Source organism: Neophocaena asiaeorientalis, unplaced genomic scaffold, assembly GCF_003031525.2.
Source record: "Neophocaena asiaeorientalis asiaeorientalis breed wild unplaced genomic scaffold, Neophocaena_asiaeorientalis_V1.1 scaffold204, whole genome shotgun sequence".
NCBI classification, from domain to species: domain Eukaryota; kingdom Metazoa; phylum Chordata; class Mammalia; order Artiodactyla; family Phocoenidae; genus Neophocaena; species Neophocaena asiaeorientalis.
The window spans coordinates 5,729,926-5,748,014 of record NW_020173922.1 but is presented as its reverse complement, the minus strand read 5'-3'; the positions used below and the strand labels follow the sequence as shown (position 1 = coordinate 5,748,014).

The 18,089-nt window shown below is 43.3% G+C and overlaps 2 protein-coding genes across 3 annotated transcripts in view; both read right to left on the bottom strand.

The window, feature by feature from the left end:
* Positions 1 to 14,338, bottom strand: part of LOC112404344 (protocadherin alpha-C2) — a 102,582-nt gene extending 88,244 nt beyond the window's left edge. Inside the window, exon 1 of one of the 2 annotated variants that reach the window (XM_024752238.1) lies at positions 12,007 to 14,338. In XM_024752238.1, the coding sequence (XP_024608006.1) occupies positions 12,007 to 14,338 (2,332 nt within the window). Of the gene's footprint in view, positions 1 to 391; positions 2,905 to 12,006 lie in introns of those variants that run through there. The other variant, XM_024752237.1, reaches the window with a different exon arrangement.
* On the bottom strand, positions 4,890 to 8,293 carry LOC112404346 (protocadherin alpha-12-like). The gene is made up of 2 exons (XM_024752241.1): positions 5,930 to 8,293; positions 4,890 to 4,922 (listed from the first exon to the last, which is right to left on the bottom strand). Exons 1-2 carry the CDS (start codon positions 8,291 to 8,293, stop codon positions 4,890 to 4,892), a joined length of 2,397 nt encoding a protein of 798 aa, XP_024608009.1.
* Positions 14,339 to 18,089: the final 3,751 nt, after the last annotated feature.

The following is an 18,089-nucleotide window of genomic DNA, read 5'->3' as shown; positions in this document are numbered from 1 at the left end:
CAAAACAAAACCTGTATGTGGGTAGAGGAATAAATTTTAAAAATAAAGAGATTTTAAAGTGTTTAATTATGGTTAGCCTCATTAAAGCAAAAGTTTTCTAAATGCTCAAGTACTCACAATGTGGAATTTCTTGAAAATGCTTATGTAGGTAATAAATATTTTATAACTATTAAGAAAAAGACCAAATTATTAACATTATGAACAATATTATGGCTTTTGCCTTAAGATTTCAATCTGAAGAATAATGAAACTAATGATGTCAGTAACACTCATGAAATACCATAATGATGAGCAAAATTAAAGAACGATCTTAAAATTGAGATTGAAGAATCTTAAATAGAAAACTGTGAGGAGGGCTAAAACAGTAAGAAAATTTCAAATACGACCTCACCTCTTTCAACTGTTCTGAATCTGGTTCTATTTCACCTGTTACCTCTGCAGAACTCAGACAAGGAGGAAGGCTGGGGCTGAAGGCCATGAGGTCGGCCTTGGGCGGCCCCTCCCCAGAGCACACCCTCTGCCGCCTCTGCTGCGAGTAAGACCAGCTCCCCACCGCGCTGGAGTACACCAGCGTGGGCTTCCCGGGCCCGCACGCGCCCTCGCTGGGCGGCGCCGAGCACCGCAGCGCCGTGTACAGCAGCAGCGTGAGCACCAACAAGCTGGACACCGCGCAGATGGCGATGATCAGGTACACGTTCACATCCACTAACGCCGTCTCCGCTCCAGCGGCGCCGGTCGATGCCCGCGAAGAGGCCTTGGGCGCCTGGCCGCTGTCCTCCAGCGACAGCAGCACGGTGGCCGTGGCCGTCAGCGCCGGCTCGCCGTGGTCTTTCACCAGCACCAGCAAGCGCTGTCGCGGCGCGTCCGCCTCGTCCAGGGCGCGCGTCGTGCTGATCTCGCCCGTGTACAGTCCCACGCGGAACGGGCTGCGCGCGCCACCCACCGCCGGCTGCAGCTCGTACGACAGCCACGCGTTGTAGCCCGAGTCCGCGTCCACCGCGCGCACCTTCGCCACCACGTGGCCCGCGCCCACCGACCGCGCCACCAGCTGGCTCAGTGCGCCCGCCCCGCCGCCCGTCCCGGGCAGCAGCAGCGCGGGCGCGTTGTCGTTCTCGTCCAGCACGAACACCTGCAGCGTCACGTTGCTGCCCAGAGGCGGCACGCCCGCGTCGCGCGCGCTCACCTGGAACTGCAGCAGCTCCAGCTCCTCGTGGTCCAGCGGCTGCAGCGCGTACACCTTGCCGCTCTCCGCGTGCACCGACACGTAGCTCGACAGCGCTCGCTCGCCCACCCGCCGCTCCACCAGCGAGTAGGACACCAGCGCGTTCTCCTGCGCGTCCGCGTCCCGCGCGGACACCGTGAAGATGTGGCAGCCGGGCGAGTTGTTCTCCTTCACCAGCACCGTGTACTCGGGCTGCGCGAACGCGGGCGCGTTGTCGTTCACGTCGGCCACCTCCACGGACACGCTGGCTGTGGCCGACAGGGAAGGCGAGCCCGCGTCCCGCACTGTCACTACCACCTCATAGTTCGCCACGCTCTCGCGGTCCAAGGCGCTGTCAAGCAGTAGTGAATAGTAATTCTTGAAGGTGGACACCAGCTTGAAAGGGCTGTGGGGCATCAGGGAGCAAGTCACCTGCCCGTTGGCGCCGGAGTCGCGGTCGGACACGCTGATCAAGGCGATGACAGTGCCCACCTGAGCGTCCTCTCGCACCGGAAGAGCCAAAGAAGTGACGGTAACTTCTGGGGCGTTATCATTTATATCTACTATTTCCACCAAAATGGTACAATGACCCGCCATTGGAATATTCCCCTTGTCAATTGCTTCCACGGATATTTCATACAATTTCTTTTCTTCGAAATCCAATTTACCTTTTGTCCGAATTTCTCCGCTGCTGGGATTTATGGAAAACGCATATAATATTGTAGGCGATACAGGTCTTCTAAATGAGTAGATTATGTCTGCATTCGTACCATCATCAGGGTCTGTGGCATTTAGTTTGATCACTAATGTTCCATTAACTGCATTCTCTAACATTCTCACTTTATAAATTAAGTGGTCAAATTCTGGGGCGTTATCATTCACATCCAGGATTGTAATCAGCAGCTGAACTGTGCCGGTCAGCTCGGGTTTGCCTCCATCACTAGCTGTCAATAATAAACTATGTTCCTGAATTTCCTCTCTGTCCAATGATTTCTTTAACACAAGTGATAACGAAGACGTTTGTTCACGGTTGTTTTGTGTGTCCAAAGTGAAATAATCGTTGGGATAGACTCGGTAGGTCAAGGCGGAGTTTACTCCAATATCTGCATCAGATGCGCCATCTAGTGGGAACCGAGTTTCCGGAGGTCTAGATTCAGCAATGATTATTCTTTTTTCACTTTCAGGGAACACAGGCGGGTTGTCGTTAATATCTGTAACTTCCACCTCCACATGAAACACCTGCAGCGGCCTATCCACAATCACCTCCAGGTGGATGCTGCACTCCGCGCTCCGCCCGCACAGCTCCTCCCGGTCGATCCGAGAATTCACAAACAAAATGCCATTCTGCAGATTTACCTCCAGAAGCTCCCCGCGGCCTTTGGACGCCACCCGGAACAGGCGCGGCACCAGCTCCTCCAGCTCCAGCCTCAGGTCCTGGGCTATGCGGCCCACGAAGGTGCCGTGTTTGGCCTCCTCCGGAACCGAGTAGTGGACCTGGCCGCTCCCCGCCTCCCAGGCTGCGAGGAGCAGAAGCGAGAGAAGCAAAAGCCGAGCTCCTGGGACTCCTCTCCAGGAAGACAGCATGGTACACTCAAAAGCCTTCAGAGATATCTGAAGTATATAGACTACCTTACCTCAAATGCCTCTCAAGGTCTAATTTTACGGGCTTCTATTGCGGGAGAATTCACTAGAGGTTTTCCACTATCGGCCAAATTTTCTGCGGGGAGGAAAGAGGGGAGGCGCTTTCTTCGAGGAATTGTTCTCAGTGAAGAGCGACACCATGCGCATGAATGTGTAAGTGTAAAAATTACTCGGTCCATATTTTCGGTTGATGTAGGGTTGTTTTTTTTTTCTTGCATTTCGTGACATTTTTCATTGCAAATACGTAATGGAAGACTAAATGTTTTTCTTTCCAGTAATACAGTAAATCACTGTATTCTGCTCAGCACTGGATGCTAGTTGAAATTGGTTGATGAGTTCCATCTTTCAACAAGTACATTTTTGCATGTGTAAAACGTGGTGCAGAATTTGTAAAAAGAGGTAATATTCTACATTTGCTTTTAGAACTCAGACTCTAGTTCTGCACAGCTTTGTAGATTTGGGTGGGAATGTCCTTTTCCTGTAATATTTTTGAGACCTATTCACACAACTCCCTTGACTCAAAATGGAAACATAACGAATCACATAAGAATAAAACAGATGAATGTGAAAATTCGGTAACTGATATACAAGATTTTAAATAAACACAATATTTATAAATTCCCCCAAATATGACTGTGAAATTTGGATAAAATATTTGTATTCGAAGGAAATGTCCATTAATGTGCGTATGAGTTTGTATGTGCATGTGTGTGTACATAAACACACAATGTAGACCATTTAGATATAACAATTCTTTAAAGTTCTGGATTCTCTTTGTATAAAACATGCCAAGAACGAGTATATTATGTATTTGCTAGAAATGAACTTACTACCAATAGGTTAAATTTCCCTCTTCTCTCTCTGTATCATACACCATCACTGGAGAAAGTCCTACTATCATTTAAACTGACTGATTTTCCAAGTAACAACAGGTATATACAGATGTTAACACATCTCTAGCAAGGAAGAAAGGAAGGGGCTCTTACTTTTATCTAATACTGTACCTATCTTTACCAAGTTACCAAGATCCAGGCCAAATAGGGCTAGGAAAGAAAGAACATAGCCCCAATAATTCTCTTGCCTGTTTTGTGCACAACTCTGCAGGAAATAAGAGTTGGGTTCATTTCTGAATCTTTGCTCCCCTCTGAAAATGTGAGTAGAGCATTTGGTATTCTCTCACCCTCATCCTCCCCATTGCTCCATTACTTTTATTAACATACCTTTACTCTTATAATGGGAATAGTTTTTTGGTTCTAATTGTTCTTGTCTATCAGGCCCTACCTGTCTCATTTATCTCTCCACCTAACCTAGACTACACAGTCAATCATTTAAAACATGCCCTTCCAGACACCCTAAAGGCACACACCTACTTACAGCACCCCTCTAACATTTTCTTTAGCTTCCAACACACAGCCTAACTATCCGTTTTCTCCATTCCTTCTACTGAGCTTCTCAGTGTGTTAGTCACTTAACCAGGATTACTATATTCTCTACAAGTTTACTCTCACCTTTACCTCAGTTGAGCCCTCAAGTGAATTCATAATTCCTGCCTACAGAGATTCTTCCATATTTTCTTCTCTCTTCTCAAATTCCCAGCCTCATTCCCACAACCTGTTTCTCAGATGATTTACCCAGAGATAAAAGTCATCAAATATGAACTCAATGGCTCTCTGCTTATGTCAACATTTTTCTTTATATTCTCTATTACTCATTCCCTACTAAGGAAAAATCGCCCCACTTTTATGGCCAACCCTATGCTCTTATTTTTTTCTCTATTCTATTCTCTTTCATATTTTTCATCTTCGTCTTCATTCTTTCCCTGCCTGTCCCATCTTCAGTATCTCCCTCTTTACTTGCTTCTTTCCCTCTCACTAAAAGACACTATGGAAAGGCTTTGTGTGGAAGAAAGTTACAAGATGTAAAATGCACTTTAGAAGGTTCACCTGATAATTGTGTCAGAGCAGTAGTACGCCATAATGAGTTGGTGATCCTTCAAAAGTGAGTTTGAGCCACTTTGCACAGTCTATGTGGCTTAAGTTTCAGACTTCTAAAAGTAAAATTCCAATGATAAATATTGTACCTGCACCATAAGAGTGATATGATAATTAAATAAGATAATACAATTAAAGATCCTAGAACAGGTCCTGGAAAATAATAGGGGACCAATAAGTACTCTTATGTTTTATTGAATCAAAGAAATGTTATTAATTGTAAGATGCACCATTACTTGTGTGCTACCAAGAAAAACAGGCAAGTAAATTATTGTAAACCATCAATTATAAGGTGTATACTGGGGCTTCCCTGTTGGCACAGTGGTTGAGAGTTCGCCTGCCGATGCAGGGGACGCGGGTTCGTGCCCCGGTCCAGGAGGATCCCACATGCCATGGAGCGGCTGGGCCCGTGAGCCATGGCCGCTGAGCCTGTGCGTCCGGAGCCTGTGCGTCCGGAGCCTGTGCTCCACAACAGGAGAGGCCACAACAGTGAGAGGCCAGCATACAGCAAAATAAATAAATAAATAAATAAGGTGTATCCTGCTTTAGATGGCTATTATATTTTTTTAATGTTATTATATTTATGTAAATAAGAACAATGCTGTAGCCAATCCCAATTGAAAGAAAGAAGGCACTCAATGGGAATAACATAAAATTATTCATCTTAGCAATAATAACATAATTTTTATTATTGTTATAATACTCAAAAGGAGATTTACTGGAATTAGATTTGTGGACAACAAGGCTATTTTACAAGCCTATGCACATAAAGAGCAGTAAAGGAATCCAGTTAATGATATCTGGGAACTCTCTGCACTAACCTTGCAAATTTTCTTTAATCATGAAATTAAGTACAAATTAAAAATAAATTTGAGTTATCAGAACCTAGACAGTTTTTACTCAAACGTACTTATATCTTTCAAGGCGAACCATTCATAGATAATATGAAAAATTATAGAACGAGAAAAACTTTTAATGTGGAGATCCATGGCTTCCATTTCATCTTTATCTCAGTATTTAATATTACTTGAAAAGTTGGGCTAATACACGAAAAGTTCAAAATGACTAATATACTTGAATGATATCAAGGACTTACTTCACTAGAAGGACTTAAACAATCTTCTCCTGACGGTTGAAGACAGGGACTGAAGGCCATAAGATCTGCCTTGGGCGGCCCCTCCCCAGAGCACACCCGCTGCCGCCTCTGCTGCGAGTAAGACCAGCTCCCCACCGCGCTGGAGTACACCAGCGTGGGCTTCCCGGGCCCGCACGCTCCCTCGCTGGGCGGCGCCGAGCACCGCAGCGCCGTGTACAGCAGCAGCGTGAGCACCAACAGGCTAGACACCGAGCAGATGGCGATGATCAGGTACACGTTCACATCCACCAGAGCGGCCTCCGCTCCAGCGGCGCCCGTCGACGCCCGCATAGAGGCCTTGGGCGCTTGGCCGCTGTCCTCCAGCGACAGCAGCATGGTGGCCGTGGCCGTCAGCGCCGGCTCGCCGTGGTCCTTCACCAGCACCAGCAGGCGCTGGCGCGGCGCGTCCGCCTCGTCCAGGGCGCGCGTCGTGCTGATCTCGCCCGTGTACAGTCCCACGCGGAACGGGCTGCGCGCGCCACCCACCGCCGGCTGCAGCTCGTACGACAGCCACGCGTTGTAGCCCGAGTCCGCGTCCACCGCGCGCACCTTCGCCACCACGTGGCCCGCGCCCACCGACCGCGCCACCAGCTGGCTCAGTGCGCCCGCCCCGCCGCCCGGCCCGGGCAGCAGCAGCGCGGGCGCATTGTCGTTCTCGTCCAGCACGAACACCTGCAGCGTCACGTTGCTGCCCAGAGGCGGCACGCCCGCGTCGCGCGCGCTCACCTGGAACTGCAGCAGCTCCAGCTCCTCGTGGTCCAGCGGCTGCAGCGCGTACACCTTGCCGCTCTCCGCGTGCACCGACACGTAGCTCGACAGCGCTCGCTCGCCCACCCGCCGCTCCACCAGCGAGTAGGACACCAGCGCGTTCTCCAGCGCGTCCGCGTCCCGAGCCGACACCGTGAAGATGTGGCAGCCGGGCGGGTTGTTCTCCTTCACGAACACCGTGTACTCGGGCTGCGCGAACGCGGGCGCGTTGTCGTTCACGTCGGCCACCTCCACGGACACGCTGGCTGTGGCCGACAGGGAAGGCGAGCCCGCGTCCCGCGCTGTCACCACCACCTCATAGTTCGCCATACTCTCGCGATCCAAGGCGCTGTCCAGCACCAGCGAATAGTAATTCTTGAAGGTGGACACCAGCTTGAAGGGGACCTGGGGTGTTAGTGAGCAGGTCACCTGCCCGTTGGCGCCGGAGTCGCGGTCAGACACACTGATCAAGGAGATGACGGTGCCCACCTGAGCGTCCTCTCGCACTGGGAGCGACAGCGAAGTGATCATTACCTCGGGGGTATTGTCATTCAGGTCCAGAACTTCCACCAGGACCGTGCAGTGACCTGCCATAGAAGGAATCCCTTTATCAATAGCGTTAACCTGAATTTCATACTCATTATTCTCTTCAAAATCCAGTTTACCATAAATCCTAATTTCACCTGTTTCTGCATTTATTGAAAACATACATTTCTCACTCACTGGCAGAATCATTCTGATTCCATAGGAAATTTCTCTATTTGGTCCTTCGTCTAGATCAGAAGCGTTTAGTTGAATCACTCTGGTGTTGTTTGGGATATTTTCAAACAGCACTACTTTATAGCCAGGCGTATCAAACTCAGGAGCGTTGTCATTAACGTCCAGGATGGTTATTTGAATCTGAACAGATCCTGTTAGTTCGGGTTTACCGCCATCCAGAGCGGTCAGCAATATATTAAGTTCTGGCATTTCTTCTCTATCCAATGACTTCCGAAGAATGAGTTCAGGCAATATACTTTTATCGGTTTTCGTTATTACTTTAAGAGTAAAATACTCATTTAGACTTAACCTATAGGTCACAAGAGAGTTTAGGCCGATATCCGCATCGGAAGCGCCCTCTAGAGGAAAACGAGAGTCCAGAGGAGCAGATTCAGAAATAAGTACCTTTTGTTCTCCTCTGAACACCGGCGGGTTATCATTAATGTCCTTCACCTCCACCTCCACATGGAACACCTGCAGCGGCCGGTCCACGATCACCTCCAGGTGGATGTTGCACTCCGCGCTCCGCCCGCATAGCTCCTCCCGGTCGATCCGAGAATTCACAAACAAAATGCCATTCTGCAGATTTACCTCCAGAAGGTCCCCGCGGCCTTTGGACGCCACCCGGAACAGGCGCGGCACCAGCTCCGTCAGCTCCAGCCCCAGGTCCTGGGCGATGCGGCCCACGAAGGTGCCGTGTTTGGCTTCCTCAGAGACCGAATAATGGACCTGGCCGCTGCCCGCCTCCCAGGCTGCGAGGAGCAGAAGCGAGAGCAGCAGGCGCCGAGCTTCGAAGACTCCTCGCCAGGAAAACTCCATTGCAGACAAAGAGATCTCTGAGGTGAGACTGTCAGTTTTAAGAGGTAGCTCGCCTGCCAACATTTATGACCAGTCTCCCCTTCTGTAAGTATATATTTAGTAAAATTTACCCAGCATTCCTGTCAGTATGGAGTCGATTATTCTGTGGATGGTTGAAATCTGGGCGTGGAGGAAAAGTTTTCACTTTTCACCTTTTGAGTGTACAGCGACATCATGTGACTGATTATGTAAGTACAAGAAAGATCCTGAGGTTCTTTTTGGTTTAGCCACTTTTTGGTTCACTTTAAATCTATTTCGACTTTTTGGATATTTTCATGGATCATTTGTAAATGCCTATTTATTTAATATACATGATATTTTTAACAAAGCACAATAATTCTATTATACTTCAGTTTTAAAAATAGTCTGCTTCAAAGTAGATCATAAAATAATCATTGAAATATGGCATGTCAGAAGCTACTCCTTAGCTATCATGGCCAATAAAATAAAGAATAATATACATCACCTCTGCCCTTATATTGCTTACAATTCACATTTGTAATGATTTTCATCCTTCAAAAGCACTTCATTCTAAGACTTTAGGAGAAAGCCAAGAATTCCCTCATCTAGTAAAGGAAAAGAAACAAATATTTCATTCATATAAATTATTTTATTCATAAATCTGGTGAATATTATAATTCATCATAAATATGGAAGATGTTTTCGGTTCCTTGATACTCAAATGTGATTACTTTTCATACAACTGCCCTCATTCACATAATATGTTGAAAAAATGAAGCTTCGGTATGGATTCTGGAATATTTTACTCTAGCAGGAGTAAAGGATTTTCCTGTAAAATGTTGAGTCAAAGCCTCCAAATTTCATAGTATTCTGAAGTGGCAGTAGAGCACTAATATGAAAAAGATCACGTGAAATGTTTTGGAGCCCAATCTCATTGACAAAAGTCAAAAAAATATGAACTTCATAATGACCATTTAGTTTCCATCTAAATCTTTCCTTTCAGGCCAGTTAGTAGTTACACAGAATATGCTTCTCTTCAGAAAATCACAATGGTGACTATGATTCAAGGGAGAATAAAAAGACTTCATAATTTTATTCATTAATTCAAGACCAGCTTTAAGGGAAAACAAAACACAGATAAGATCCCACAGCTAGTTGTGAACAAGTAAATATATTATTTATAAGCTCATTTAAATTCAAATCAAAATCTTTAAACCAATAAGTTATCACCATTCCTTTTACATATAATAAAGGAAACTGAGAAATTAAATCTTTATAGAATCAGAAAATAATAACCAAGAATGGTTCTACAAGTATAAAAAAACTTAAATCAACTACCACACTGGCTCTTAATTAATGAAAAACATATTTGAATTTTGATGCTATTGGACTATTTAAATTGTCTATCACCATCAAGCTTCTTCATTTTATATCTTCCATTTTCAAAAATAGTCAATGTACCATAATTGGTAAGCAACCTTACTGTAATGTGTAGGTAGTCCTCACACACTGTTAGACATAATTAAATTATTAAACAGATAGGAACATCTAAATTTAGCTTAATACTTAAACAATCAAATTACAAAATAGGATGAAATTACAAATTTACATCATAGAATGTAATCCTGAAATTAAAAATAAGTATAAAAGACACTAAATTTGTACCATAGAAATTAATCCACATAATTTGGAATTATCTAAAATGTGCATTGATTACTTATGTACTGTGTAAAAGTAATGATTTGCAAAATTTTAACCTTTACTTAAAACATTCCAATTTCACATATATACACTACCAAATGTAAGGCAGATAGCTAGTGGGAAGCAGCCGTATAGCACAGGGAGATCAGCTCCGTGCTTTGTGACGGCCTGGAGGGGTGGGATAGGGAGGGTGGGAGGGAGGGAGACGCAAGAGAGAAGAGATATGGGAACATAAGTATATGTATAACTGATTCACTTTGTTATAAAGCAGAAACTAACACACCATTGTAAAGCAATTATACTCCAATAAAGATGTAAAAAAAAATCCAATTTCATTTTATTAAATTTAAATGACGTTCAGTCATTCCAAGAACTTTATTGGGAAATGGGTTATAATGTATGTCCTACCTAACATCCACATTTATTTATATTTACAAAATTTCATAAGTGATATGATGGTTTAATCACTTTTGAGTCTGAAATATTTCATATTTTAACCTTGTTGCCTAATTTGGAATAAAGAATGTTTTTAGACAATTAATATTGAGAAACAAAGTTTCATAAACAGAGGTCCAAGAATGAGCTTCAGCATGGGATCCTTGAATATTATGCTAAGTGGTATGCTGTGTAATTTTAAGGGGAGAATGGCCACATATGACTCTCATCAGATTCTCAAAGAAGTCAGTGATTCCACCATCCTACATGTGGCTAAGAACCACTGAATCAGAAGGATGACCTAGAGGTAAATGATATTTGCTAGAATCTTCAGATGTGGTTAAACCACATGGAAAGAAAATTTTACAAACACCAGCGATAAAGCATTTAAAGATAGGGAATTTAAAATGTTAGATGAGGGAGTTGAGGTTAGCAGATGTAAGCTATTATATACGGAATGCATAAAAAAATGGGACTGACAGAGAACTATATTCAGTATCCTATGATACATAATGGAAAAGAATATAAATAAATATATATATATGTTTGAATCACTTTGCTGTACAGCAGAAATTAACACAACATTGTAAATCAACTATAGTTCAATTTTAAAATGTGAGATGAATGAAATTGATAAATGTCAATAGGCTTCACTTTGACAGAGTTAACTTCTTCTTTCCACATAAATCCAGAAACATAAGAAATAATGCCAGCTAGCATATATTGCAGATATTATAATCCTATATGCATGCCTTTAGCAAATTTGAATAACTTGATTGAGGAATATGAATGATTTTATTTGCCTAGTTACTTTGGAAGCATAAACCTGGAAGTTCTGTTTCAGTACATAGTACATAAATCTCTCCCCACTTCATGGAACAAAATTAAAAATGGACAGAACTTTTAGTTATATTATTTCAATGAAATAAGCATACTAGAACAAAAGGCTGCATTTTTTTTACTGCAAGTAATATGGAAACAGGTTTTATCTTATTGGTAGAGGAAAAACTAAAGATTATTCAATGGACAATAAATGTTTAAAACCATAGAAAAAGAAAGGAAAACCCCTTCAAAACAAATTAAGAGAGTGTCAAAATTTTGATACAAGCCTGAAGTGAGAAAAGTCAGTGATCTAATAATGTGAAAATATCAAGACAAAAGCCTGTTAAAAAACAAAGAGGATAAGTAAAATTGAAATAATCCACAGTGATTAGCTACACTACTGAGGGTTAGAGTTGAAATGAAGTGACACAGATCAAATAACAGGAAAGTCATTCTTACATTTTCTTAAACATGTTCTAACAAAACATTAGGAGAAATAGGATATTTATTGGCTAAACAACCTAATACCTCATATGATTAAAATTGTACACGTGTATCATTGGCATTTCACGAACAAACGTTGTTCTTTAAAATGATACTCAAAGTATAGAGCATCATTAAAATTTTTTTTGAAACAAACTGGAATTTAAAAAATTTTAACAGCGACTTCAAAAGGGGGGAATCTATAGAACTCACCTGCCCAGGGTGATTTGATCCTGCCTCCTGCCTTTCCTCTCCGACTTCTCTATCCAGACCGGGAGGAAGGCTGGGGCTGAAGGCCATGAGGTCGGTCTTGGGCGGCCCCTCCCCAGAGCACACCCGCTGCCGCCTCTGCTGCGAGTAAGACCAGCTCCCCACCGCGCTGGAGCACACCAGCGTGGGCTTCCCGGGCCCGCACGCGCCCTCGCTGGGCGGCGCCGAGCACCGCAGCGCCGTGTACAGCAGCAGCGTGAGCACCAACAGGCTGGACACCGCGCAGATGGCGATGATCAGGTACACGTTCACGTCCACCAGAGCGGCCTCCGCGCCAGCGGCGCCCGTCGACGCCCGCGAAGAGGCCTTGGGCGCCTGGCCGCTGTCCTCCAGCGACAGCAGCACGGTGGCCGTGGCCGTCAGCGCCGGCTCGCCGTGGTCCTTCACCAGCACCAGCAGGCGCTGGCGCGGCGCGTCCGCCTCGTCCAGGGCGCGCGTCGTGCTGATCTCGCCCGTGTACAGCCCCACGCGGAACGGGCTGTGCGCGCCACCCGCCGCCGGCTGCAGCTCGTACGACAGCCACGCGTTGTATCCCGAGTCCGCGTCCACCGCGCGCACCTTCGCCACCACGTGGCCCGCGCCCACCGACCGCGCCACCAGCTGGCTCAGTGCGCCCGCCCCGCCGCCCGTCCCGGGCAGCAGCAGCGCGGGCGCGTTGTCGTTCTCGTCCAGCACGAACACCTGCAGCGTCACGTTGCTGCCCAGAGGCGGCACGCCCGCGTCGCGCGCGCTCACCTGGAACTGCAGCAGCTCCAGCTCCTCGTGGTCCAGCGGCTGCAGCGCGTACACCTTGCCGCTCTCCGCGTGCACCGACACGTAGCTCGACAGCGCTCGCTCGCCCACCCGCCGCTCCACCAGCGAGTAGGACACCAGCGCGTTCTCCAGCGCGTCCGCGTCCCGAGCCGACACCGTGAAGATGTGGCAGCCGGGCGGGTTGTTCTCCTTCACGAACACCGTGTACTCGGGCTGCGCGAACGCGGGCGCGTTGTCGTTCACGTCGGCCACCTCCACGGACACGCTGGCTGTGGCCGACAGGGAAGGCGAGCCCCCGTCCCGCGCTGTAACCACCAGTTTATAGACAGACATGCTCTCGCGGTCCAGGGCGCTGTCCAGCACTAGTGAGTAATAGTTCTTGAACGTGGACATGATCTTGAAGGGGACGTTGGGCGTTATAGAACAGATCACCTGTCCGTTGGCACCAGAGTCGCGATCAGATACACTGATCAGCGCAATGACCGTGCTTGGCTGAGTGTCCTCCCGCACTGGAAGAGACAGGGAAGTCACAGTGACTTCAGGGGCGTTATCATTGGCATCTAAGATTTCGACCCAGACTGTACAGTGACCTGCCATTGGGGGATTCCCCTTATCTGTAGCCTGAACATCAATTTCATAAACCTTGTTTTCTTCATAGTCTAAAGTTCCATTGACCCTCACTTCTCCACTGTTTTCATGTAGTGTAAATAAACGTTTTCCATTGGGCTTAATCGACATCAAGGAGTATGTCACCTCCCCGTTGACTCCTTCATCTTGATCTGTGGCGTTTAACTTTATCACAAGAGTTTCTTTAGCTGCGTTTTCCATCAATCTCACCTTGTATTCTGATTGTTCAAATTCCGGATCATTGTCGTTAATATCCAAGACGCGGACGAAGAGATGAACAGTGCCAGTGAGCTCCGGTTTCCCGCCGTCTGCAGCCGTTAATAGTAAATTAAGTTCCGCAGTTTTCTCTCTATCCAGAGACTTCTTTAATGTAAGTGACAGCCTTTTAATCTGCTTACTATTTGTTGGTAATTCTAAAGAAAAGTGCTCATTTTGACTTAGTCTGTAGGTCAATTGAGCATTCTCTCCAATATCCGCGTCAGAAGCTCCCTCTAGAGGAAAATGAGAGTCAGGTTGCTTAGATTCAGAAATCAGCAGCTTTTGTTCTCTGAGAGAGAACACCGGTGGATTATCGTTAATATCCTTTACTTCCACCTCCACATGGAACACCTGCAGCGGCCGGTCCACGATCACCTCCAGGTGGATGCTGCACTCCGCGCTCCGCCCGCACAGCTCCTCCCGGTCGATCCGAGAATTCACAAACAAAATGCCATTCTGCAGATTTACCTCCAGAAGGTCCCCGCGGCCTTTGGACGCCACCCGGAACAGGCGCGGCACCAGCTCCTCCAGCTCCAGCCCCAGGTCCTGGGCGATGCGGCCCACGAAGGTGCCGTGTTTGGCCTCCTCGGGAATGGAGTAGTAGATCTGGCCGCTGCCCGCCTCCCAGGCTGCGAGAAGCAGAAGCGACAGCAGCAGTCGCCCAGTGTCCAATCCCCTTCTTTCAGACGCGAACATTGCATACATTGACTTCCCAAATAAGATTCTTTACATTTACAGTACCATAGACTCCCGTTTTGGGTTAAAAATCTTACTGAATTTTTGAGAAGTTTCAAAGGATCCTTTAACGGTAGCATCCGGCATGATGGAGTCTTTAAATGCGGAGTTCCTGGCTGCTCAGACCAACCCTTGAATGAACTATTTCCTCCAAGTAAAGAGCGACACCTTGTGCCTGAAATTGTGAGTATTGTACACTACATCCAATACCACAGAATTTTACTTGAGAAAAAAATAAGTTCACGTGTTTCAAGCTATTTTACCCCCCAAATCATATTTCCAAAGTGCTTATTTGTGGAATAAAAATCAGATTTTAAGTCATATTGAAACTGATGGTATATGGAAAATGGCATTTTATTCTTGATTAACATCAAATTGAAATATTTGTTCCTATGTTTGATGTAGAGTTTTACAATTGAAAAAATTATGAAAAAATAAATTCAAACATTTCCTCATATAAAAATATAAAATTTGAATTGTTTTACTTCTAGTCACCCTTGTTACTTTGGCTGCTAGGAAACTCAAAGACAAATTTGAAGTTTTAATAACATTTCTTTAGTCTTTAAGTCTGCATATTGTGTTTTCATCTATGTGCACTTGCTTTCTACTTATATTTTTATTAGTTCTAATTCTTTATCATTATTTATATTTAATTGTGTTCCTGTTACAAACAACTTTATATGCATTGAAGAACAAGAAAAACAAAAATATATTTCAAATTTGGTAGTTTAAAACAAAAGTCTATTGATGTAGATGAAACATATCTGGCATATATGCTTTCTCATGTAAGTTGCATTGCTAACAGTATAATAAGAGATATCAAAATGACACTTTATGTAATAGTGTCAATATATGAAAGAAGTAGTCTTTTAACTATAGAATGAACTTTTACCATTCAATGAAATAAAAATCACCATGAAAATTTCTGTGCCATATTGGTATTTCCACTCACCAACATTGGCTTTTGTATATCTATCAAGTCATATTCATGAAAATAGCTGACCTATTTCTTCTTAAAAGAATTTTGGGTTTGAGATTGTAAGTTCATCCAAAACAAGGGAAATGACTTCTAATCACATTGCCTCTAAGTGCCTAATATTGTGCTAAAAAATCATAGAAAATAATCAAACAATTCAACCAAATGCTAAATGACCTACCATGTTACTTCCATTAACACTAATGGAAATTCGATTTCATATAATACCAACTAGAAAATCAGAATTGTTGATGTGAGTTTTCATTGCCTGAACTTGTAAATTAGTTACATGTCCTTCATCTTTTCATATTACCTTGGGATTTAAGGAGGAAAAAAGAGGGTACAGTGGAAGTTTAGAGTAGAAAGTGGTTCAGAATAAGTATCACTCTAGCTTGAGTATTTTGTTGTATGGTTTTAATGGTTCATGTCGAATCTAAAAATATTACAATGAAAAAATTACTAGTATATTTATTTGTATGTTAATATTTTCCTTTATCTTGAACACATACATATATTCTATTGCTAATTTCAAACCTTGTTTCATTTTTTTCAAATTTACTCTTTTCCCAATATTATTATTCTGCTAGAATTCTTTTTAAAGACAATTAAAAATTATTTCTTAAAAAACAAACAAAGCAGGCTCATCACCTTTTATGACACTGAATTCTGTTATGCATCTATAAAACAACCACTCATATGAGCCTCTTTTCAAAATATAATATTAGGCTAGATAACAGTAGGTTTAACATGATGTTCAAGGCCTGTCAGATTTATTTTGTAGAAGAAAGAAGCAACAGGCCTCCAACCACTTCATTATGGAAACTGGGGAATGAGATGTTATATGCAATGTGGAGTCTTTAAAGGCAGAGAAATAAACATGAGAAAGTTTACCCAAGGGAGATGATGATATTACATGTCTGAATTAAAACCAGTTGTTAATTTAGGAATTACTTTCCAGAAATGTGGTATTTTGCAAGTATATAAAGTGACATTGGATGAACACCAATTCATAAAAGAGTTTGATATATTTTATGAACCAATGACACAACTTTTGCACTTTGGCTGTGCTATTTCAGATAGCACTATCTCAACTAGCTCCTAAAGAATAGATTATGATATCTTTGAACTCATCTTTGGGGATGGGCCTAAGATCCGGCAATAGGCTAATGCCAAGAAGTCACATCGATATAGTTGTTAACATTGATTTTGTAAGATTGATTGAAAAGGCTAAGGAACTTCGTGCCTGACCTTTTCTAAATCAATCTGGTTAGTCTGAAATTCCAGCTGTATGTCTTGATAGTCAAGTATTGGAGTGCATGGTTTAATGTTCTACCCGTCCTCATCATCCACTATTATTTCATAATAGGTCTAGTACTACTATTTATTGAAAACATTAAACAGAGAAATAGATCTTGAAGCCATTCTTGGAAACCCAGTAGGTTCTTCAAAATTAACAGATTAGAAGTACTGTCTACAAAACTGTAGAATATATGCAGTGATGTTCACTCTGTGCTATCAGGGCTTATTCAAGTATACACAGTTATTTGATCACAGATCATTTGTTCAATTGGCACAAATCTCTCAGACAACAAGACTGAAGGAGTCTGAATCTTGAAAGACCCACACACTTTCAAAGATTTTCATGAGAAATATACACCTTTAAAGCTGTTATTGAAGTACACAATTTTGGAAACAAGTATTGATCCTTCACTGATGTTCAGGATCCAAGAAATAATCATATTACCGCTTATATTTGTCAAAACACTCTTCTTATTCACAGTGTAAAAAGAACAAGGTCATTTCCACATGTATTATTTGGCTTTGGTGTTCTGCAAGAACTTTGCAGACCTCAGTCTTCTGATTTTCCTCATATATTAAATGATTCTGCTTATTTATATCACTTCCAAACAACTGATCAATAGTCCTTATCAGACAACTCTTAATTATTTACCGATCAAATAATGTAAAAACCTATCTCAGTGTGGCACTAAGACAAATGATAATGATGTCCATGAAACTTCTGAGAAAAAAAAATCACTTAGCAACATAAAAAAATAAACATAAAAAAATCTTAATTCCTATCTCAGTTATGATATTGTACAAAGTTAACCATGAAGATAATCATGAAGGGTTTTTCTAAGCAAAACAGAAAGGAGGATTACTCTGTATACAGCTTGTGCTTGATTCTCCTAGCCAGGACTAGGCCTCATCAGATAAAAGATTTACTCTAGAAAGTTCTACAATGAATAAAAGAATGGCTCTCAAATCTAAGAGATATGCATTTGAATATCATCTCCATCATGTACTAGCTGGATAGCAGTGGACAAGATAGATAAACATCTCAACATCTCTTATCTAATCTTTAGAACTTGGATAGTCAAATGTACTTTACAAGTTGTTATAAGACTTAAATGAAATTATGTATTTTAAGCCCTTCATGCCATATCTTACAAACAGAAATATCTCAAATAGTGGTGGTTGATTATAATTAGTGACCAATGTTTACTCTTGTTCTATTCTGTAGCTATCAATGAAGAAAATTCCAGTACCATAAACTAGGATATGGCTTTTCCTTTTCTGAAGATTTCCTAATGTTCATCTTCATGGAAATCATCCTACATTCTAGGTAGAAAATAGCCTTCTCAGAATTTCTATTAACTTTACCCTATCTATAACGTGGTTCTCCTCCCATATGTAAATATATCATATATAATTTATTTCTCCATTCAGTACAAT